Source organism: Oncorhynchus mykiss, chromosome 11 (assembly GCF_057628025.1).
Source record: "Oncorhynchus mykiss isolate SJ-2025 chromosome 11, ASM5762802v1, whole genome shotgun sequence".
Lineage (NCBI taxonomy): Eukaryota > Metazoa > Chordata > Actinopteri > Salmoniformes > Salmonidae > Oncorhynchus > Oncorhynchus mykiss.
In genome coordinates this window covers 47,956,520-47,980,990 of record NC_143032.1, presented here as the reverse complement: position 1 = coordinate 47,980,990, position 24,471 = coordinate 47,956,520, and the positions used below count along the sequence as shown (strand labels likewise).

Below are 24,471 nucleotides of genomic sequence, written 5' to 3'. Positions count from 1 at the left end.
CTTTTCAAAACAAGAGTCCCCTGCAAAGACACTAAATTGTGAATATCTATTTTTTTGCAGTCTAGTGCAGTAGAACTGTTTTTGAACAGCACTGCAACCACCTTTGAAAAATATATAATTTGATGTATTTTATTGTATATTGGATTATTTATACAATCATATATTTTGAAAGTTTACACATACTGGTATGTTGAAAGCTACCGTGTAGACTACACAGAGTTTACAAAACATTAAACATGACATAGACTGACCAGGTGAATCCAGGTGAAAGCTATGATCCCTTATTGATGTCACTTGTTAAATCCACTTCAATCAGTGTAGATGAAAGGGAGGAGACAGGATAAAGAAGGATTTTAAGCCTTGAGACAATTGAGACATGGATTATGTATGAGGGCCATTCAGAGGGTGAATGGGCAAGACAAAATATTTAAGTGCCTTTGAGGTATGGTAGTAGGTGCACCGGTTTGTGTCAAATACTGCAACGCTGCTGAGTTTTTCATACTCAACAGTTTCCCGTGTGCATCAAGAATGGTCCACCACCCAAAGGACATCCAGCCAACGTGACACAACTGTGGGAAGCATTGGAGTCGACATGGGCCAGCATTCATGTGGAACGCTTTCGACACCTCGTAGAGTCCATGTCCTGACGAATTGAGGCTGTTCTGGGGGAAAAGGGGGGTGCAACTCAATACTAGGAATGTGTCCTTAATGTTTTGTACACTCAGTGTATATTTAAAGAAATACACTTTAATAAAATACTAATATTTGTTATTGGAATTACTCAATAGAGTCTGCAAAACTTAAATGGGTCAATTGTGCTGGGCAACAGGTTAATACAGAGTACTGGTGATTCCCATCTCCACCCACTCCATTTACTGCAATGCAATACACGGTATATGGGATACTTGTTGGCTTGTAGAGAGACATTTTTTCTTCCTGTCTCAGCTAAAGTAAGGTGGGAAATACTCAGTAGGGTCTTTACTAACCAAATATGGTTCGTTTTGGAGGGGGACACATATTTGTTTAGTAGAGACCCTACTGAGTATTTCCCACCTTACTTTAGCTGAGACAGGAAGAACAGTTCTTTCTACAAGCCAGTATGTATCCCATGTACAGTCTATTACCGTGTATTGCATTGGGAGCTATGGACGGGCAGAGTGAAGAGCCAGCAGCAGGCCGTGCGACACAGTCCCCATCCAAAACTAACCATATTTGGTTAGTAGAGACCCAACGGAGTATTTTCCACCCCACTTTAGCTGAGACAGGTAGAAAAGTTATCTCGCTACAGCCCAATATTCTCAACATACCAGTGTCGACATAGTTTTTTTTACATGACACTCTTATCCAGAGCGACTTACAAGACCAATTAGCGTTAAGTGCCTTACTCAAGGGCACAGCGACAGATGTTGTACCTAGTCGGCTTGGGGACTCGGACCAGCAACCTTTTGGTTACTGGCCTAACGCTCTTAACCGCTAGGCTGCCTGCCGCCACATTTTTCATTTGTTTTCAGAAATTACTTCTTGCATTTTCATGTTGACACAATTAAAGTGGCCATTGATTAAAATTCAATACAATTTGAATTAGTTATCCACATTGCAATGGTTTGAAACGGGGGCTTTTACTTGGAAGGTTTCGTCATTACCCTACAAAGTGACATAATTTGTGCTGCTGGCAAAATACTAGTAGCCTACAGTGCCTAGCTAACGTTGGCAAGCAATACAAATACGTTTATCATGGCTGGTAGAAAGGCCGTAGAACTAGTAGTGTATTTAGATTTATTGTCTCAACCATGTAGAGCAATACATATATTTCTTAACTGCAATAAAATTCCACACAAGGTGAAAACAGTTGCAATACGAAAAGGTGAGTTTCAAGCGGGCTAGGCGAACGTTAGTTACCAACATCATCTAGCTAACGTTAAATATGCAATCATTATATCTATCGTTTTGGTTGCTACTAAAGCAAGATTGTTAATGTTAATTGGAAATGCATATATAGGTTTGATATATTTATAAAGAGACTGAGCGCGACATTGTTTAAAAAGTTAAATGTATCTGCTCTGTCCTGCATTGAACTTAGACCTACTGTACCTTGAACTTTGTCCTACTCTGCACAGCAAAACGCGTGTTTTTTGTTAATAGTTGTCCCGAATGTGTACTAGCTAGCTAACTAGCTATTCAGAATGACAACAGTATGCTATTATTTCACAATCGTCCATGTCTTCAAATTTGGACAAATACACTGACCAAAAATAGAAACTCAACATGTAAAGTGTTGGTCCCATGTTTCATGAGCTGAAATAGAAATCCCAGAAATGTTCCATATGCACAAAAAGCTTATTTCTCTCAAATTTTGTGCACACATTTGTTTACATCCCTGTTAGTGAGTGTTTCTCCAAAATAATCCATCCACTTGATAGGTGTGGTATATCAAAAGTGGATTAAAGGGCACGCTCATTACACAGGTGCACCTTGTGCTGGGACAATAAAAGACCACTTTACAATGTGTAGGTTTTGTCACACAATACAATGCCACATGTGTCTCAAGTTGAAAGAACATGCAATTGGCATGCTTACTGCAGGAATGTCCACCAGAGCTGTTGCCAGAGAATTTAATGTTAATTTCTCTACTATAAACTGCATCTGTCATTTTAGAGAATTTGGCAGTACGTCTAACCCGCCTCACAGACCATGTGTAACGACACCAGCCCAGGACCTCCACATCCGGCTTCTTAAAAACGTTGAAATTGTTGCATATTGCATTTATTTTTGTTCAATATTTCTCCATGCATAAACCAATACCTCAAAGAAATGTAATTAACATACTGTATCTCAATACCTTTGTTTATATATAGGGGAGAATAGGACACCAGAGTATACAAAACTCAATCCCATGCAGAAGGTCCCTGTAATGGTCGACAATGACTTTGTTCTGACTGAGAGGTAACACTCTTCATTCACTCTGTAGTTAATTTTTTTTTGTTGAAAATGAAAAAAAATAAAAGGGGCATTTCCCCTCCCTCATCTTGTTACAGTGATGCCATATTAAAATACCTGGCCACCAAATATGATGTCCCAGGTAACTGGTACCCACACCACCCAGAGAGGAGGGCGAGAGTGGATGAATACACAGCCTGGCACCATACCAACACCCGGCCACATGCGGCCAAGGTCTTTCTCATGGAGGTAAGGCTTGCTCATGGAGCACTACTGTCATTTGGTAGGTGAAATGTAGCCTAGTCCCACAGCCATCTTTTTGCAGGGTATTACACATTTATGCAATATAATTTTACTGTTATGTTCTGTGGTTGTTGTTGATGGCACGCATCGCTGCTTTGTAGGTTTTACTGCCCCATATGACAGGGCAGCCAGCAGACCCACTGAAGGTGGAGCGGGCGTTGGCAGACCTGAGTGACACTCTGGAGAAGCTGGAGAACATGTTCCTCAAGAGACAGCCCTTCCTCTGTGGAGATGACATCAGCCTGGCTGACCTGCTGGCCGTGTGTGAACTCATGCAGGTGAGGAGCAGTGGGTCAACTGGTCCATCAGAGCTTAGCCACTGGGTGAACCAGCCACCTCTGCTGAGAAAATGGTCCTACAATGTAGTCAGGAATGTCAAATCTCAGACTGTCTGTTTGACCACTTACAATACATTTTGATGTATGGGTTGCTACCCATTTCAGCCTACTAAATGAATTGACTGCTTTGCTCTCAGCCCCTAGGTGGCGGCAGAGACATCCTGAAGGATCGTCCCAAGCTGTTGAGCTGGAAAAGTCGTGTCCAGTCTGCGCTGGGTGATTCCTTTGGCAAGGCACACACAGTGCTGTACAGTCTCCGGGACAGGTCCAAAGCAAAGCTATGAAATAATCTCAATATAGTTTGATATAAAAGCTTGCACAATGCTTGAAAGCAACACTACTACCAGATGTCTATACGGATTATGTTTGTGCTGTCCATGTTGACCTCGAGATTGAGGTTGTTTATAGGCTCAATGGGAGAGTGATCAGTGCCTTACATTAACCTCTGTGTGATATGCTACAAAATTACTAGCTAGATGGTTCAGCATTATGAACCTTGATCTGGAGTGGAGATGGGAAATGTTGAATAGAGTAAGATAATATCAAATATTATCTAGAAGAGTAATATATTTTCAATGACATACAACTGCCTAGAATGAATGGATGCATAACAATAAAAACCAGTGGAAAATGTTTGTTTATTCAACAGTAGCTGTACAAAGACAATTATTTACAAAACAGGAGGACATTTCCAGTAGACATAGCTCAGTATGTGCCCACAAGTTGGAAATCAACATGTACACTGAACAAAAATATAAACGCAACATGTAAAGTGTTGGTCCCATGTTTCATGAGCTGAAATAAAAGATCCCAGAAATGTTCCATACGCACAAAAGTATTATTTCCCTCAAATGTGTTGATAATCCATCCACCTGACAGTTGTGGCATATCAAGAAGCTGATTAAACAGCATGATCATTACACAGGTGCACCTTGTTCTGGGGACAATAAAAGGCCACTCCAAAATGTGCTGTTGTGTCACACAACACAATGCCGTTGAGGGAGCACGCAATTAGCATGGTGACTGCAGGAATGTCTACCAGAGCTGTTGCCAGAGAATTGAATATGACTTTCTCTACCAAAAGCCACCTCCGTTTTAGACAATTTAGCAGTACGTCCAACCGGCCTCACAACCGCAGACCACGTGTATGGCGTCGTCTGGGCGAGCAGTTGTGAACAGTGCCCCATGGTGGCGGTGGGGTTATGGTATGTGCAGACATAAGCTACGGACAACAAACAAAATAAAATTGTATTGATAGCAATTTGAATGCACAGAGACACTGTGACGAGATCCTGAGGCCCATATTTCTAAAGGTATCTGTGACCAACAGATCTATATCTCTATTCCCAGTCATGTGAAATCCATAGATTAGAACCTCATTTCAATTGACTGATTTCCTTATATGAACTGTAACTCAGTAAAATCAAATGGTTGCGTTTATATTTTTGTTCAGTGTATAGTAACGTTAATCAAGTACATTTCAGATGATTGCACCATGATGTAATGGAAACGGCAGCTATAGATGACATCTTCTAAAGATCAACATTTTTATCTGTTTCGACGGGTGGATTTGACGTTTCTCGAACTTGATGGAAAAGTTGTTTTTCTAATAAATGACGATTGCCGAATTTGGAAGCTCCACTTCACATTTAATTCGAAATGCCTACTGCTTGCTCAATCTGTTTTTCAACTATAAAAATTATGTTTCTTTGCAGGACAATTGTCTGTACTTTCAAGAAAGCCTGAATGCTATTCTGGTTGGCTGGATGCAAGTTTCACCATGGTGATATGTTGGCACATGAGAATTATTAAAATATGGCAATTCTTGCATTCTATCCATGCTGGCTTTTGCAGGCTACCTGAGACATAAAACATATAGGTGGGAGGGAATACAGGCTGTGGCCAATTTATTAATGGAAACACTTAATGTTTTATTATAAACGTTTTTTTTTTGTATGTGTGACCATTACATATAGCTGTTTCTATCGTCAGAAGAGTTCAATGGAAACGCACCGCAGCAGGCAATTGTCGCATCTATTTTTCTATTCGAACGTTCTAAAATCATTTGACAAGTTAATGGAAATGTAGCAATAGAAGTGTGATAAAATACAATATACTGGTAGATTTCCAGGGGGCCAAATTGCCGGTGGAAAACTACCTGGGGGGGAGGGGTCTCCAATGTGGTGATGAGGATGAAATGTGACTCATGTTGCCTCTGTGGATGGGCCTGGTCTCCTCTTTGCCGGCTGCTGCTCATCATCATCATCATCTTCTCTTGACCTCTTTGTAGTTGAAGCCTAAAGTAACAAGAGCCATAGTTCAATTTTGTTAGCAACACCCCTCTCTCTGTGTGTGGGTGTGTTCTAACCCTACACGGAATCACTAATCACCAAGACCTTTGTTAAATCAGCTGTGTCGGTGCAGGTCTACAACAAAAATATGAACTGTCTAGTGGTCCCCCCAGGAGAGGGGTGGGAAACACTGCTGCAGTAGAATGACATCGTTTCTCACTACTGTGGTGTCTACGGAGTCTGCTGTGGCATCAGCCGCTGTGGCATCTCCGGAGTCCTTGGGGTACATGATGCATTCAGCAGTCTCCTTCATGGCCTCATCCTGAGACGGAGATTGATGGGACCAGAGATTATTCACTGTTGCCACTTACAACACTGCCTAGCCCCAAATACCCCTCCATCCAGTAAACGTACCCGCCTTGATGGCAGTAGGGCCAGGCAATGAGAGACGGCAATAAAGCTCTTACCATCAGCCAGGGATGGTGTAAAGCCTCCTCAATGGTGAGGCGGGCATTGGGGTCCACTACAAGCAGCCTCTTCACGACGTCTTTCGCTAGACATGATTGGATAAGTAAAATAACTATTGGGACAGCATTTAAGGAATTATCAATACGACTGTAGTAAAGTACCCAAAGTTCTTTCCCAACCTGAGACAGGAATAATCTGTTTTCGAATTTCTATGTGCTCTAACACACATGACAGAGCCAAACAGGATTGACAGTAGTCTCTTACCATCATCCGAGATGCCGTCCCATTTGGATGGAATAAATGTATAAATTCCCTGCGTGATCTGATCCCTGACTGACAAACCCGTTTGTGCATTAGGGTGGAACGGGGGATAGCCTGCCAAGCTGTGAGGGAGACAGGAAGTAAGCTCCAGTTTAATAAATTATGTGAATCTGTGAACAGGAAAACCTTGCGTGCTGTTGAAAAGTAATCTTGGCCCAAGTTATTTGCAAATTAATTGAAATAATTGCATTACAATTCTCTTTAAATGTTGACAGAAACAAGTTACATGGCACTTCCTACTAGTCAGAGCACGCAGCACTGTCATTGATGTTACCCTGCCATCAGTAGTATGGATCCCTACCACACAAACAGGACGACCCCTAAACTCCAGGCGTCTACGGCTCTGCTGTAGCCCACGGTGACTGCGTCGGTGAACACCTCAGGTGCAAGGTATGTGGGTGTTCCACAAAGGGTCCTCATCAGGGCAGACTCCTCCAGTATCTTGGACTGATTAAAGTCTGTGATCTGTCACATAGAGAGAGAGAGGCCTGTCACTCTTCAACCAAGCTTTCAGTCCCCCCACCCCCACTTCAGGAAGACAATGAGTTTCCAGGTGGATAACTATCTACCCTCACTTACACTTCATCTACCATGTTCAATTATTGTGGGAAAATTACCCACATGATGACTTGACAAATCTTACCTTGATGACACAAACATCATCCTGAGACGAAAGCAGCACATTTTCAGGTTTGAGGTCTCTGTGGATGATGCCATTGTTGTGAAGATACTAGTGGAAGGAATGTGAAATAAACCAGCATAAGGAAGCAGTGTAAAACTACTCAAGTGACAGTAACTATCTCCAGTATAAAACAAGATAGTTATGGCGTATTTTGACATCACAGCAGAGCCTATTTAATAAAGCCTACCACTCTTCTAGAAATTGGGAAATGGGAAAAAAAAATTGAGAAATACATCAATCCACCCACCTCTACTGCTTTCAACATCTGGTAGAAATAGAGCTTGGCAATTGACTCCTCTATCTGGTTCTTGCTTTTGACCCTATCAAAGAGTTCCCCGCCCTCCATGCTGAAACACATACATGCGGTCAGTTGAAACAGAATAAATCGAAGGGGAAAGGAAATACGATGCTTGTGAAAATTGTACTTCTGAGATGGGCTACAGAAAATATTACATGCAATGTAATGATACTGGTTTGCCATTGATAAAAATATATTAAAAAAGTGTCTGCTTGAATTAAATACTAAACTCACAGCTCTAAAACAATGTAGTATGAGTCGTCTGTTTGGAAGAAGTCTTCTGTTTTGATCAGACATGGCTGGAATAGACAGGAGGAAAAAGTTACACAGAAAAATTGCAGGCAAATACTACATACATACATACAGGTTGAATATGTAAAAAAAAAAAAAAAAAACATGTTATGATTGTGGCTTTGTCCAGTAGAAAACACAAGTTGAAAATGACTACTTTTATGGTATTTGACTACCCCCCCCCAAGAAAAATGTACTAGGCTCCTTTCCTTGGCAGTCATTACAGCATAATACATTATAGATGTACACTGAGTGTAAAATCATTATGAAGACCTTCCTAATATTGAGTTGCACCCCCCCTTTTGCCCTCAGAACAGCATCAATTCGTCAGGGCATGGACTCTACAAGATGTCGTTCCACAGGGATGTTGGCCCATGTTGACTTCAATGCTTCCCACAGTTGTGTCAATTTGGCTGGATGTCCTTTGGGTGGTGGACCATTCTCGATGCACACAAGAAACTGTTGACGGTGAAAAACCCAGCAGCGGTGCAGTTCTTGACACTTACTACCATACCCCGTTCAACAGCACTTAAATATTTTGTCTCGCCCATTTACAGCACACGTACACAATCCACGTCTCAAGGCTTAAAATTAAAAATCCTTCCCTAACCCGTCTCCTCCCCTTCATCGACACTGATTGAAGTGGATTCAACAGGTGACACCAATTAGGGATCAAGGCATTCACCTGGATTTACCTGATCAGTCATGGAAAGAGCAGGTGCTCATAATGTTTGGTACAACTCAGTGTATAAACAGGCTATTAAAAATGACAATGATTACTTACTTACATGGTTTATCCTTTGGAGGATCTGGATCTCTCGTTCCGCATTTCGTGTGGCAGTCTAGAATTGCACAAAGAAGAGTTCCTTTTATTGCAGTAACATTCATCAACTAGGAAACGGGGAAAATGGTGAAAAGACTTACGCCGACAGATGCTGGGAAGTCCTTCTTGTTGATGGTCTTCACAGCCACCTTTTTGCAAGTGGCCCTCTCAAAGGCCAGCTTCACTTCCCCGCACACACCACTGGTACAACAAATCGTTATCAGCCACGTTTACACACATTGATCATACTAGAATGTCACTCTGTAATTCAAATCGAAAATCTGGATTTTTGCAGAAAATTCACAAGTTGAAATGAATCAAAATGCTCACTTACGCTCCAATCTTTCTGGTAATCAGGTATTTCTCACTGAACTCTTTGGGGAGGTTGGACTGTTCATCCGCCATGAGATCAATGAACACAAACACTAATGAGGGAAGAAACTATCAATCTCATGGATTGTAAATGCAAAAAACTAAAACCGGCATCACCAATAAGGGAATGATGCTGTATACTTAATGTTGAGAGTGACAGGGAATAAATATAGTGGAATGCTAAGACTTTTGAGTATCAGTGACCTAAAACAGAAATGACTTGAAAATAAAACTCTGTAACAAGGTTACCTTTATGGCGTTCCTCAGCTAGGGACAGCACCGCATTGTTTGCTAGAGGCAAAGTTTTTCCTTTCCCAAGAATTGTACCGTCAACAAACGTGCCATTGCCACTGTTGTCAAAGACATAGACAATGTTCTGCTCCTGCAAGGTAACGATCTGACCGTCATCACTTGAGCAAACATTGCGAACAAAACTATTTTACTACTGTTAAACAAAAACATGAAATACATCATTTTGTCAAATGAATAGACCTACTCGGAATATTCGGAAGTGTTTTTTGCTGTACGTAGCAAATCTGGGCGATTTCTTCAGTATGGGGTCATCAAAGCAATAGTTACATTTACTGTCCCGGCCAAACCAAGTGTCGTCCTCAACACAGTCTGAAAAAAAAGTCAAACACCATCACTTCAATAGAGAAGAGAATACACAGATGCTAATGCTGCTAGTTGAGAAATACAAAGAATCTCACACAAACAAAGCAAACTGCACACAGGCGCGCACAGTTCCCACATGGACCGCGTTCAGCAGGACACAACGTTGTTCAATTGAACGGAAACCGTGCTGTTCTGAATGACCAGTTGAAGAACATTTTGATGACTGATTACGGCGGCTCAGAGGGCGATTTTGTACAGTGTGCTGCTGCAGTAGTTTGACATTTCAAATGGTCACACCCATATTGAGCAGATCCCACCCCGCCACACACAAACGGGATCAAATATACCTCAAAAAATGTTGAGGAATGGTGCGCACCGTGGTGGGAAAACGTTTCGTTCAGTACAAACTGTAGCAAAACGTTCAATAACTAAACGTGCCCCTGTATTCACTGCCTACAGTAGCGACGGAATTGTAACGCGATATGTGACGGCTCCATATCTGGGTTGACAGCTTAGCTAATAGAAAACACTGCTATATTTTTTAAATTTTTTTATACCTAGTCTTGTTGATACACTTTTCTTCTAAATTGAAAAGTAAGAAAGTATCTTAGAAATGTCCGTGTCCAGTTGCAAGTGGTTCTTCAAAAAACCAGAGGAAATTCAGAAAGATTTTAAAATCCATGTTTTGTATCGAGTGAAAAATGGCATGTGTGTAGATCTTTGTTTTGGCTGCACTGTGTGACGCACGGTCATCTACTTCTACACGTTGGCTGCATAGAACCGACTAGCGCAAAGATGCTGGGAAACGCTAGCTGTGCAGCGGCTAAGCTCCTCGCACAGTACAAAAACATGGATTTTTACAGCTTCCAGAATTTTCCCCTGTTTTTTTTGTTGTTGTTGGTAAAACCACCTGTAACTAGACACAAACATTTATAAGATACACCTTTCTTCTGAATCAAAACGAAGAAAGCATTTCCAAGACCAGGTTAGTTGAAAAATGTGTAGCAGCATTTTCCAGAAGCTAAGCCATAACGCCAGATAGATATGGAGCCATCACATATCGTGTTACAATTCCATAGCTAATCCTGAAGGTAAGACTGGCACAATCACTGTATAACCGACGGTTATGGATGAAGACCTTTATGAAAATAAAAGAACAGTCATAATGGCCCCCCCCAAAAAAATTGCCAGCCGAACATTTGTGCAGTTGAGTCCGTTTCTGCTGTAACATGGACTCTACAACGTGATCAAACCTAGTTGCCCCTTGCTGAAACCATAGAATTAGGAATTAGAATGGATCTCTATGGCTGAAACAGCAAGGTGTCGTAACAAACGGTCTTCGGTTTCCTTGGGCTACGCCCCCATCCCTACTGCTGCAGTAGCACATACAGTCAGGAGCAGAGCAGAGGCGAAAATGTGCGTCTATTCTTTTGGCTATTCAAACGATTAAAACGGTGACCCCGATCATTTGGCTGACCCAATATCTGTCATCCAAAAATTCCATGACTGTCACAGGATACCTTCAGTTTGGGCTATCTACCCAGAAAACCAGGGCATGTCTTGTGGTTGCACTCACCGTGGGCTCTGAAGCCTCTCTGCATAGGCAGCAGGCGACCCCATGGCTGTGGCTCAGGCTCTTCTGGTATGGAGCCAAGGTCCCTAACAGGGATGGTGTCCACTGAGCTGACAGTGCCTGACCCAGAGGAGGAGCTGGAGCCACTCTGGGACTGAGTCTGAGGCTGCGACTGTGTCTGGCTGCCAGCATCTGGCTTCTCCTGGGACATGGTCAATATTTCTCCTCAGTCAGTCTATTAAAGTAAATAATAAAACATCATTCAGGTTATCATGGCATCTTTCAATTTTCCACGTCCGTAAATTTTCCACGTCCGTAAACTAAGCAAAGTCCTCATGTATAACTTGCATCTGAGAATCCTAGCCCCCCCCGTGCATTATGAATATGAATGAAAGATAGATTGATTGGTTGGTTGGTTGGTTGGTTGGTTGATTGGTTGGTTTGAATGATCTGCCCATGTATTCATCATGCGGCAGGGTAGCCTAGTGGGTAGAGCGTTGGACTAGTAACCGGAAGGTTGCAAGTTCAAATCCCCGAGCTGACAAGGTACAAATCTGTCGTTCTGCCCCTGAACAGGCAGTTAACCCACTGTTCCTAGGCCGTCATTGAAAATAAGAATTTGTTCTTAACTGACTTGCCTAGTTAAATAAAGGTCAAATAAAATTTCAAAAATGCACTGAGTCTGGAAAATCCATAATCGTGGCAACTCTTGTAGCTAGCCAGAATATTCTAACCCTATGCCACTGTCCTCCAAATTGTACCTTTATCCAAACTGCTACGTCGAGAAGATTATTTTTTTTTTTTTACTAGGCAAGTAAGTTATTTTTATTTTTTTACCTTTATTTAAACTAGGCAAGTAAGTTAAGAGCAAATTCTTATTTTCAATGACAGCCTAGGAATAGTGGGTTAACTGCCATGTTCAGATTTTTTTACCTTGTCAGCTCGGGGATTTGATCTTGCAACCTTTCGGTTGAGCGTTGGACTAGTAACCGAAAGGTTGCAAGATCAAATCCCAGAGCTGACAAGGTAAAAAAAATAAAAAAATCTTCACTCTAGGCTACCTGCCGCCCCAGATAGATACTTCTAGTTTTTAACGGAAAAGAGTGTCCTTTTCGTCCTCATGCCAGCTAGTAGCCACCACAACCATCTTGGAATGGCAGTTTCAGCCAGTCAGCTCCTTTGTTGTTCAAGGTGAGTAAGCCATTCCATAATGGCTGCTGTGGCTACTGTTAGCTAGCTTGAAGATGGTCCGTTTTCCAGAAAAACTAGAAGTATTTCAATCTTCTCTAAGTATCAGTTTGGATAAAGGTCCAATTGGGAGTACATTGGCATATCCAACCCCTGCATTGAAATACATTTCCGAAAATATCTCGCACCAGCTCTGTAATGTCTTACTCATAACCATGATGGCGTTCCGACCCCAGTAGTGCAGCTAAGTGTAAACAAGCATAAAGGAAGGGTCAGAATCTTCTGGCTACCTAGCTAGCTGTGTGTAATTCATTCAACATGCTCCATCTATTTACAAATACGTCTATCGTTTCTTGCCAGCAGTGTTATTGACTAACCTGTCATGCGAGTTAACTGTATTTTTATCCTCACCAAGCCCTAATAAAGCAAATCAAAATCAGTTTCACAAGTGTCCTAATCATTTCCGTTGTAGTTAGCTAGCTAGTCTAGCTAGCACGACGGCGAAATTAAGTGGTTGTTTACTAACCGAATAAAGGTGACGACTCGCCGACTATGACGTGTGCAACTGACCAGGGCAATATTTTAAACATGTATGAGAATGACAATTTAATCAAATACATTTTTACACTTACCGGGATTTCGAATGAATCGCGGCACGTGTAAAATTTGCCGGGAAATCGGATCGACTCCTGGGAAATGTTGTTTATTTTCCCTAAAACGTCATCTGAATCGTAGCCAGTGAGAAGTTTAGGATTGTCCACGTGATTTTCAGCAGCTAGCAAACCTTTGGCGCATCGACGCACACAGCTGACGAACAACAACCACGTCTAAAATATGTCATTTTCATCAATTATCTTTCGTATGACAAGTAATTTCGTCTACATCCAGTAATTTGCTAGTACATTATTTCATTGTTTTCAGCAAGCTAGCTTGGTAACGTAAACTGTCCGTGTTAGCTAGCTAACAACGCGTTAGCCGCTGAAGTTAGCTGACAACCGCTCATACCATCACCGATTGACTGGTTCACCGTCAACATGGCAAAGCATAAAACCTCTGAAAAAAACAATATAATCGAAGTTGGTAAGTTGTTACTTCCACAGCAAATCCATCTGTCCAATATTCAGTTGTAGGTTATAGACTAGCTATATCTAGCTGATCCAGTATTCAAATGACATGATGCATGCAACCATAGACATAGGCTACTTGATATTCACATCATTGGATGCAATAACACACATCTCATCTACCTGAGACAGGGGCACATCTGTTCAGCACCATCGAAGAGTGATCAGCAAGTGATGGTGCAATGGTTCATTAATTTGTGTTACAAGTGTCTAGTGCTGGGTTTGGCATGGTTGGTACCAGGATCAGAGTTATTTCTGCTGGCATGGTGTTGGAGGGCCATTAGGGAGGCACTCTTACCTCTGGTCTAAGAACTCCATGATACCTCTGGTCTAAGAACTCCATGACCCAGGCACCCTGCCCTGGCACAGTGCTGCCCTTTAGTGAGACAATCTGGATTTACAAATTCCATGGCACTTGTTGCTGGAGTAGGACGGGGTATTGGCCCCTACACATCCACAACAAAATCCAACTTTTGTATTTCTCCAATAATGGCAGCCAGACAGTTTGAAAATAACTATCATCCAAATATTTACCGACATGTCTTATTTCATAGATGAAGTCAGAGAAGATGGAGAGGAGATGAATCCTTTCTCCTTCAAAGAGTTCATCCGCAGTAAAAACCAGTACCCAGATATGAAAGGGGATCCAGATGAGAAGAATTACTCAACGCGAAAGGTGCTGAACATTTAAAATGAACCAGTCTTACATTAAACCCCAGAGATTAACTGTTACAAAGCCTATGCATGGAATGAGTTGTTATGTCCTTGGAAAAAGTCACAGCATGATATACAAGGCCTGGTCAGACTGTTAAGAATATTACTTTTGGTGGAATTTTGGTGTGAATGTAACTTACCTTACTGCTGCTTCATGTGTTGTAGAAAGCATATGGGAGCACATTCCTGGCAGAGGGGGAATATACTGCCCCGAAGAGCTTCGATCAAGACTTCCAGGGTCAGTTTTACATGGACCACACACCGTTTCCTCAATTTCTGGAAAATGACACTAAGGAGGAGTGGGCTGGGAGTTACCAGCCATCAGCCATTGAGGAGGCACATGAGTTTGGACTGTGTGGCACTGCAGCAGCAGACAGCAGCACATACTCTGGTCAGTCCTCCCTGTGCACAGAGGAAGAAGAGGAGACTTCATCCTCCCTATGGCAGGTGGATGAAGAATTCTCACCAGAGGCCCACCAGTCCAGACGGGCCCCAGTGAATTATGAGGGAGATGACGAGACATCAATGGCAGAGCTCACCTACAAGACCAAGAAGAGTAGTACCGAGAATGGCAATAGGGATCAACAAAAGGTCATTTTCCTCTCTCAAGGCTTTGCTTACAGATGCACACGTGTGATTGGATATCACATGGGATTAGTCACAAGTCCTTTATTTTGATTATTTCTGTTTCTCTTTTTAAGCTGAGGGAGGAAAATGCGCAGCTCAGGAAGCACATTAAAGATCTTGTGAAAAAGTCTGAGTATGATGATCGAAGGTAGGTGGATAGAATTGCCAGTTGATATGGTCTGCAGAGTACAGACCTACCCGGTGCATGAGAAGTGTTTAAGGGACGGTGTTAAAGCCTATATTATGTTATGGCATGGGAGTAATGCTTTGAATATTACTCTTTAGATGTACATTTAAGATGTAAACTGTACACATACAGTCTAAAGTTTGGACACACCTACTCATTCCAGGGATTTTCTTTATTTGTACTATTTTCTACATTGTAGAATAATAGTGGAGACATCAAAACTATGAAATAACACATGGAAACATGTCAAACAAATCAACATATTTTATATTTGAGTTTCTTCAAAGTAGCTACCCTTTGCCTTGACAGCTTTTACGCTCTTGGCATTCTCTCAACCAGCTTCATGGGGTAGTCACCTGGAAGGCATTTCAATGGACAGGTTTGCCTTGTTAATTTGTTGAATTTCTTTCCTTAGTGAATTTGAACCAATCAGTTGTGTTGTGACAAGGTAGTGGTGGTATACAGAAGATAGCCCTATTTGGTAAAAGATCAAGTCCATATTATGGTAAGCACAGCCCAAATAAGCAAAGAGAAACGACGGTCCATCATTACTTTAAGACATGAAGGTCAGTTGATATGGAAAATTTCAATAACTGTGAGTGCAGTCACAAATAAGTGCAGTCACAAAAACCATCAAGCGCTATGATGAAACTGGCTCTCATGAGGACCGCCACAGTTACCTCTGCTGCAGAGGATAAGTTCATTATAGTTACCTGCCTCAGAAATTGCTTCAGATACATCTCAACATCACCTCTTCAGAGGAGACTGCGTGAATCAGGCCTTCATGGTCAAATTGCTGCAAAGAAACAACTACTAAAGGACACCAATAAGAAGAAAATACGTGCTTGGGCCAAGAGACACAAGCAATGGACATTAGAAATCTGTCCTTTGGTCTGATGAGTCCAAATTTGAGATTTTTGGTTCCAACAGCCGTGTCTTTGTGAGACGCAGAGTAGGTGAACGGATGATCTCTACATGTGTGGTTTCCACCATGAAGCCTGGAGTAGGAGGTGTGGGGGTGCTTTGCTGGTGACACCATCCCATCTGGTTTTGGCTTAGTGGGACTATCATTTGTTTTTCAACAGGACAATGACCCAAAACACACTTCCAGGCTGTGTAAGGGCTATTTGATCAAGAAGGAGAGTGATGAGTGCTGCATCAGATGACCTGGCCTGGCCTCCACCATTACCTGACCCCCACCCAATTGAGATGGTTTGGGATGAGTTGGACCGCAGAGTGAAGGAAAAGCAGCCAACAAGTGCTCAGCATATGTAGGAACTCCTTCAAGACAATTGGAAAATCATTCCAGGTGAAGCTGGTTGAGAGAATGCCAAGCGTGTGCAAAGTTGTCATCAAGGCAAGGGGTGGCTACTTTAAATAATCTAAAATATAAACGATATTTCGATTTGTTTAACACTTTTTTTTGGGGGGGGGGGGGGGGTTACTACATGATTCCATATGTGTATTTTCATCGTTTTGATGTCTTCACTTTTATTCTACAATGTAGAAAATAGTTTAAAACAATTAAGAATAACCCTTGAGTGAGTAGGTGTGTCCAAACCTTTGACTGGTACCGTATGTTAATGCTGTTTAAAGAGTGTTTAACCTATGCTCATCGTCATGTCTCTCTGACTGCCCCATAGAATTCGCCACGTCACAGATGAGTTGCACAAGAGAAGAGTGCAGGAGGAGAGGGAGGCTCAGGCTTTAGAGACCATGGTCCACTCCGTCGAGCAGAACCTGCAGTTAATGACCGTGCGCACCTGTCCCTTTCTCCTAGTTCATCCGTTCGACAAAGATGAAGAATCATTTTTGTTCACTGATTATCTGAAATATGTCTCAATAGGATTACAAGCAAATTGTCATGATTGGTTACTAAACAGAATTGTGTTGAGATATGAAGTCTTAATTCATTATTTTGACCTTTTTCTTCTTGACAGAAACGAGCAGTTAAGGCTGAAAACATTGTATCAAAACTCAAACAGGAGCTGCATCAATTACAGGTTTGACCTTTACTGGTGTTGCTGGCGTTACTACGATGGTGAGCTTCAGTGACATATGATTGCATAATGTGACCCTCTTTATATTGCAGGGCCAAGTAGAGGGGTACCGGTATGAGAATGAGAGACTTCGAGCCGGAGAGACAGCTGCCTTAAATACAATGAAACATAATGCGCAAGTGGCCTCAGAGTACCTCAACAAAGCAGCACTCAATGCAGAGACTTCCATCAAGTGAGTCCTCTCTCCCATAGTGTCATCTACATACAGGTGGGATAAAAACAGTCCCTCATATTGATTGTGTGGGTATTGGGTAATGTGCAATTTCATAGGGTTTTCTACATAACCCCTAATTAAACATTGTGGTATTTGCTCCAAGTTCAGGCTATCCGTTTGATTCTGTCCACAGGCAATTACTTACAAGTGCAGAGAGTCTTTGTCTAGTATCGCAACTGCTGCAGTCCATCGACAACCTATCTGAGATTCATAATGAAGGCTGATGGCGTTTAAAGGACACTAGAGATTTCAGATCTAGTACCATCCAGCAACAAGGACCTGGAAAGCAATTATGGTGTGTCACACAACACTCAAACGAGAATTTTAAGTTGTGGTGGGGGCACTGATTTGTGACCCCCCCCCCAAAAAAAATAGTGCACATCTTTTTTTTTACTTGTACATCATAAAATGTTTAGTTTTAAATCACTTTAACAGGTGATTTGAAAACAATATATACTAACAGATGTATTTACCACTGAGTCAAATATGACTCAAATATTGTGATTAATAAACATGTGACTAGATATCCTTCAAAGCTGGTCATTTTTATTTTGTGAGCATTTTACACTGCATTTGTTCCACAAACTTTGCTTGAACATAGCCATTCTATGCGAGCAGAGATCGTTTGTAGCTAGCTCAATTACTGGCTAAGTTTTCCGACCTCTGATCCCCTTTTAATGTATTTGTATTTCATCCACTTTTTCCTGAGACTGTCAGAAAGTCTGGTTAGTAATGAGCGTATTTGCGATGAGTGACTGATACAGAAACCCTACGAGGTCCGGATCCTGCTGGTTAGAGTTGAATACTGCTGCTCTAAACCATCTCTGGTATCATGTATTATTTTAACCACTGGAGGGAGGCAGAGAGCAAAACAAGAAACAGTCATACATCTCAACCCTCGATCTTATTACTGTAGCTCTGTGCCCCCCACCCCCAACACATATACAGAGGAGGCTGGTGGGAGGAGCTATAGGAGGACAGGCTCACTGTAATGGCTGGAATGGAATGGTATCAAATCTCCACCCACCAGCCTCCTCTGCTCTGATGTATTACAGTAACATGACAATGAAACGTTTGGCTTTGTACTTTCCATCATAATCTAATACAGTGGTTCCCAAACTTTTTATAGTCCTGTACCCCTTCAAACATACAACCTCCAGCTGCGTACCTACCCCCTCGAGCACCAGGGTCAGCGCACTCTCAAATGTTGTTTTTTTGCCATCATTGTAATTCTGCCACACACACTATACAATATATTTATTAAACATAAGAATTAGTGTGAGTTTTTGTGTCACCCTGGCTTGTGGGAAGGACTTATAGGACCAGCGCACAAATAATATAATAATAATAAATGTAGCTCTTTATTTAGCCATCTTACATATAAAACCTTATTTGTTAATCAAAAATTGTGAATAACTCACCACAGGATAATGAGAAGGGTGTGTTTGAAAGGATGCACGTAAACTCTGCAATGTTGGGTTGTATTGGAGAGTCTCAGTCTTAAATAGTTTTCCACACACAGGCCGAGAATCCACTCTCACATAGGTATGTGGTTGCAAAGGGCATCAGTGTCTTAACAGTGCGATTTGCCAAGGCATGATACTCGTGAGTACAGTCCTATCAAGAAATCTGGCAGTGGATTCTGATTCAATTCAATTTTCACAGAACTGCTTGTTGCAATTTCGATGAGGCTGTCGTGTTCAGATATCAGTAAGTGGACTGGAGGCAGGGCTTGAAAGGGACAACGAATCCAGTTGTTTGTGTTGTTTTTTTCTGGAAAAGTACCTGCGTAATTGCACATCCAGCTCACTCGGGTGCTTCACTATATCACATTTGACATCGTCTGTAAGCTTGAGTTCATTTGCACACAAAAAATCATAAATTGATGGAAAGACCTGTGTGTTGTCCTTAATGCAGACAGAAAAGAGCTCCAACTTAATCAAAGCCTTAATTTTGTCGCGCACATTGAATGTAGTTGTGCAGAGTCCCTGTAATTCATATTATTCAGGTGAGAAAAAACATCACCCAGACAGGCCAGTGGTGTGAGAAACCTGTCATCAAGTGAAAATTATGGTCAGTAGAGAACTTTAAGCTCGTCTCTCAATTTAAAAAACCATGTCAATACTTTGCCCCTTGATAACAAGTGCACTTCTGTATGTTGTAAAAGCGTTCATGGTCACTGCCCATATCATTGCATAATGCAGAAAATACACGAGAGTTCAGGGGCCTTGCTTTAACAAAGTTAATCATTTGTAATGTAGTGTCCAAAACGTATTTCAAGCTGTCAGCCTTTCCCTTGGCAGCAAGAGCCTCTCGGTGGATGCTGCAGCAGTGTACCCAAGTGGTGTCGGGAGCAACTGCTTGTATGCGGGTTACCACTCCACTATGTCTCCCTGCATTGGCGTTTGTGCCATCAGTAAAAATACCAACACATCTTGACCACCAAAATAATTTGATGTCACAAAGCTGTCCAGTACTTAAAAAATATCCTCTCATGTTGTCCTGGTTTACAGTGGTTTACAGAAGAGGATGTCTTCCTTAATTGACCCCCCTTAAACGTAACGGACATATACCAGGAGCTGTGCCAAGCCCGCCACATCTGTTGACTCATCCAGCTGTAACGCATAGAATTCACGGCGAAGCAGCAATTGTTTCAAAACATCTCCTGCCATGTCATTGATGTGTCATGAAACAGTGTTGTTTGATGAAGGCATTGTCTGTATAGTTTTTTGGGCCTTTTCCCCCAGCATTGTCCCAGCCATATCCCCGCGGCAGCAGGAAGAATTAAGACCTCTACAATAGTATGGGGCTTGCCTGTCCTAGACACTCGGTAGCTCACCAAATAAGACGCTTCTAGCCCCTTCTTATTAATGGTATCTATTGCTTTTATACATGTCTTACTACTTGAAAGTCGTCTTTATTCACGCTCAAAATACTGGCTTATATTTCAAATTGTCTGCGCAAGAGTTAAGGTTTCCCTCGAGAGCAACCTGTATTTGACATTGAGGTGTTATTTCGCTTAACACTAGATGGTTTCATTTTATTTTTGGCAGTAAAGCCAGGCTAATCAGGCGAGAGAAAAAAACTCACCCAAATGTATAGACCCGTTGGAAAATATAAACGGACTGTTTGAAAATGTGAAGAATATTGTTTTTTACAATAAAAAAATCCCATTTGAATTTGGCGTACCCCCGACGGCATTGTATTTGGCGTACCCCCCATCACTACCCGATCTAATACATCCAACCACAGGAAGTTCTAGGTTCTGTGAGTAGAATAATTGTTTACATTTTTTAAATATTATTATTATTGTTTTTTTGTGTTGAATTCATGGATTTTACATTGGAGGGTTTCAAGAGTGATTTCTTCCCATTTCCACCCCTGAATACAACTATACCAATTTGGTTAGCTTATGACTGAACTGTGCATTGATATCTTGGTAGGTTAGTCTTGCTATGGAATCGCCTATAACCCATGTTACCCAGTAAGTTAGCCTACCCACGTTACCATTTATTGTATATTCGTAAAAAGTAGCCCTAGAATAAGAACTTACAGATTTTGTAGCCTACTATGGACGGCACATGTCCTTGTTTTGTTTTGCCCACATTTGACTTAAAGCTACAATGCTTATTTCAGCCAAAGGTCACGGGAGCCCCAGCACACTTTTTTGTTTGTTGCTGTAACAGGAATTGGACTGCGCTTGAGAGGGCCGCTGTCCTCTGCACTGTGGTGCTGAAAGTCAGATCGTGAGATTCTGATTCAGTCGCTGTCCGGTAGAATGGTGCTGAATCTCTGATCGTGGCTAATATTTGTTGCATCTAACTAAGCATAGTCCTGTGACAAAGTCACCACAAAGGTCTTCAAAATAGTGCATGAACATGGATGAAGACAGAATGTACAAAATGGTGAATGAGGAATAGCAGAAGTCTTTAAAAAAATATCAATGACCAAGTTTAACTTTTAAGAATAGGTTGACTTGCGAGTGATGAAGGAAATATTGTCACATAGGCCTAACTGTGTAGAACCAGTTATTGGGCCTATGCCTACAACAGGCCTTGAGTTGTTACAACATTATTAGGCTAATTTAATGGGACATGGTTGCATGCATGCAAGTTCCTGTCAAGGGCCACTATTGTCCACTATGACAATGTCCACTATGACATCAATCATTATGATGTCACGGTCAACATGGGTTTATCCTTAGGCTACTTTGGTTTCTGCCATTCAGACCCTCTGCTGTCTCCACGGTATATACAGCACACATGTTTAGCTGGACTAGCACTAGCACACATCTGCACTTGTTGGTTTTGTTTTATAAACGTGATTTAATGTCAGACGAAAAAGAAGGTAGGTCTATTTTGGCAGCTTGGAGTTTGTGTTTTCAACAAAAATGGTCTACAATGTCTACAAACATTGTAAAAAAAAGCTTCATTTTGTATAGGCTATGATGATTGTAACAACACTTGATTATAACAGGACTTGGAAGATAGTCACCAGGAGAAACAGATGGAGAAGGAGGTAAAGTAAAAAGAGCCAGTTGCTCAGCTAAAAGAAGAGAAGAAGGAGAAGTCTGGGAAGGTAAGATTGGTTTTCTGGTCATTTGGGTTATTTGCTAGGTTTTAATCTATCTGTCTATGGATTTGCTAAATAATGGGCTGCTTTGACTTGATGTTACTCTGTTTAGTATGATTAGAATTTAGCATTCAGGAACGTGTGGTGAGGTTTCATGAAGAAGGTCTACCAAAGAGGCTTGGCAATGAAAAGTCTATGTGCTGCCAATGGGTCAAGACTCCCTACCCCTCCACCACTCACTTTAAGCAGTTACGCATGGTGAAGTTTAATGACAAAGATCTACCCACAAGGCCTAGCAGTGGAAAGTCTCTGTGCAGTCAAGGGATCAAGACTCCCCACTCCTCATCCACTCACTTGAAGCAGTCACGCATGGTGACGTTTAATGACGAAGCTCTACCCACACGGCCTCGCAGTGGAAAGTTTCTGTGCAGTCAAGGAATCAAGACTCCCTACTCCTCATCCACTGAATTTGAACAGAGCTTGGTGTTGATCCGCGAACACAGTTACCACAGCAAATAATTGAGGAAGAGCAGCAGCGGCATACGTTATTTTAGCTCCCGCACACCCACCCTACATTCTTCTTCTAGAAGGTACTAACCACACCTCAACGGTGTGCTTGATCCAAATGGGCGGCAGGTAACCTAATGGTTAGAGCGTTGGGCCAGTAATCGAAAGGTAAAAATGCAGAAGACACATTTCAGTTGAAGGCATTCAGTTGTACAACTGACTAGGTATCCTCCTTTCCCCAGTACTCCATTCAGGTTAACTTGTTCACACATTACACAGCATTTGACAGTTAGGGTTACAAAGCGAAGAAACTAAAATGTTTATTGTAAAGAATGCAGACACCACATACACTGAGTATACCAAACATTAGGAACACCTTCCTAATATTGAGTTGCACCTCCCCTTTTGCCTTCAGCACAGCCTCAAATCATCGGGGCATGGACTCTACAAGGTGTCAAAAGCATTCTACAGGGATGCTGGCCCATGTTGACTCCAACGCTTTCCACAGTTGTGTCAAGTTGACTGGATGTCCTTTGGGTGGTGGACCATTCTTGATAAACACGGGAAACTGTGTTGACACAGTTCTGCAGTTGTTGACACAAACCGGTACGTCTGGCACCTACTACCGTACCCTGTTCAAAGGCACTTAAATATTTTGTCTTGCCCTTTTACCCTCTGAATGGCACACAATCCATGTCTCAATTGTCTCAAGACTTAAAAATCCTTCTTTAACCTGTCTCTTCCTCTACACTGACTGAAGGGGACTTAACACATGACATCAATAAGGGATCATAGCTTTCACCTGGTCACTCAATGTCATGGAAAGAACAGGTGTTCTTAATGTTTTGTACACAGTGTATAAACACGTAAGAGAACAAACTTTTACATATTGGTTAGATAATGAAGTATTGGTTAATTCAAAGTAACAATTGTTAGAGATCAATATGTAAACATCAGACAAGACTGATCAAGTTCCCAGACCTCGTTGCAGAGGGTACATGGAGGAGAGGCTCCCATGGCAAATCCTTTGAATGCCCTCTTTGGGATCACCGAGGACACAATTCTTCAGGCACTGGGTGATCAATCCAGCTCTTCTGGCTCACCTGGATTGTCCAGATCTGTGGACAGAGATGTCGTGGGTCAGGTTAACTTTGACATCTCACTGATCATCTCCTGTTCCAGCTCAGGTAAATCAAGCAATGTGTGTTGTGACACTGGGAGGCGAAATGCCATACAAGCCACGGAAAAGATGGCGTCTGTTGTCTCTGCGGCAGTTTGAAGTCACTGGCCAGACTGCACCTCAAACCAAGACCACTGCATCTAAAGAGGATAGGGACATTGAGGCCTGCCTTGCACCATTGCCAGGGGAAGTCATTGCTGCCATTTTGGACTCAGGAGAATGCCAGGGAAGAGAGCAAGGAACAATGGATGGGTTTCATGATTCGCACACAAATGTATTTTAGCATCAAGGGATTGTGTTGGTGGTCTTAATCTGGTAGACTGCATCAGAGAAAAACATATTTGAAAAGAGACAGTATTCTCTGGCAGCATGGTGAGTCAAAACATGCTCATACCTTCACCCTCTGACACAAGGATTGGATCTCTTTTATATAAGGGCACAAGATGCAGACACAGGAGGCAGATGGTTAGAGTCCAAGATGTTTATTAACAATCCAAAAGAGGTAGGCAAGAGAATGGTCGTGGACAGGCAAAAGGTCAAAACCAGTTCAGAGTTACAGAATGGCAGGCAGGCTCGAGGTCAGGGCAGGCAGAATGGTCAGGCAGGCAGGAATGCAGTCCAGAAAAACAGGCAAACGTCAAAACCGGGAGGACTAGTAAAAGCGAATAGAAACGCAGGAGCACGGGGGAAAAACACGCTGGTTGACTTGAACATACACGACAAACTGGCACAGAGAAACAGGAAACACAGCGATAAATACACTGGGGAAAATAAGTGACACCTGGA

General features: G+C 42.0%; 3 protein-coding genes across 8 annotated transcripts; 2 read left to right on the top strand and 1 right to left on the bottom strand.

The window, feature by feature from the left end:
- Window positions 1-1,648: 1,648 nt before the first annotated feature.
- Window positions 1,649-5,206, top strand: gstt2 (glutathione S-transferase theta 2). Its single transcript, XM_021620973.3, has 5 exons — window positions 1,649-1,864; window positions 2,856-2,943; window positions 3,036-3,186; window positions 3,342-3,518; window positions 3,716-5,206. The coding sequence occupies exons 1-5, from the start codon at window positions 1,735-1,737 to the stop codon at window positions 3,860-3,862; spliced, it is 693 nt and encodes a 230-aa protein (XP_021476648.2). The 5' UTR covers window positions 1,649-1,734; the 3' UTR covers window positions 3,863-5,206.
- Window positions 4,198-13,270, bottom strand: chek2 (checkpoint kinase 2). Of its 6 annotated transcripts, none has more exons than XR_016484267.1 (15): window positions 13,133-13,270; window positions 11,316-11,547; window positions 9,621-9,745; window positions 9,374-9,506; window positions 9,087-9,177; window positions 8,854-8,953; window positions 8,714-8,771; window positions 7,873-7,937; window positions 7,588-7,687; window positions 7,302-7,388; window positions 6,960-7,123; window positions 6,602-6,720; window positions 6,337-6,422; window positions 6,090-6,191; window positions 4,198-5,875 (listed from the first exon to the last, which is right to left on the bottom strand). XR_016484267.1 is itself a non-coding variant. In XM_036934617.2 (15 exons), exons 2-15 carry the CDS (start codon window positions 11,521-11,523, stop codon window positions 5,783-5,785), a joined length of 1,527 nt encoding a protein of 508 aa, XP_036790512.2. In that variant the 5' UTR covers window positions 11,524-11,547; window positions 13,133-13,240; the 3' UTR covers window positions 4,198-5,782.
- On the top strand, window positions 13,253-17,961 carry entr1 (endosome associated trafficking regulator 1). The gene is made up of 8 exons (XM_021620971.3): window positions 13,253-13,580; window positions 14,179-14,300; window positions 14,504-14,929; window positions 15,040-15,113; window positions 16,796-16,907; window positions 17,093-17,155; window positions 17,245-17,384; window positions 17,560-17,961. The coding sequence occupies exons 1-8, from the start codon at window positions 13,535-13,537 to the stop codon at window positions 17,648-17,650; spliced, it is 1,074 nt and encodes a 357-aa protein (XP_021476646.1). The 5' UTR covers window positions 13,253-13,534; the 3' UTR covers window positions 17,651-17,961.
- Window positions 17,962-24,471: the final 6,510 nt, after the last annotated feature.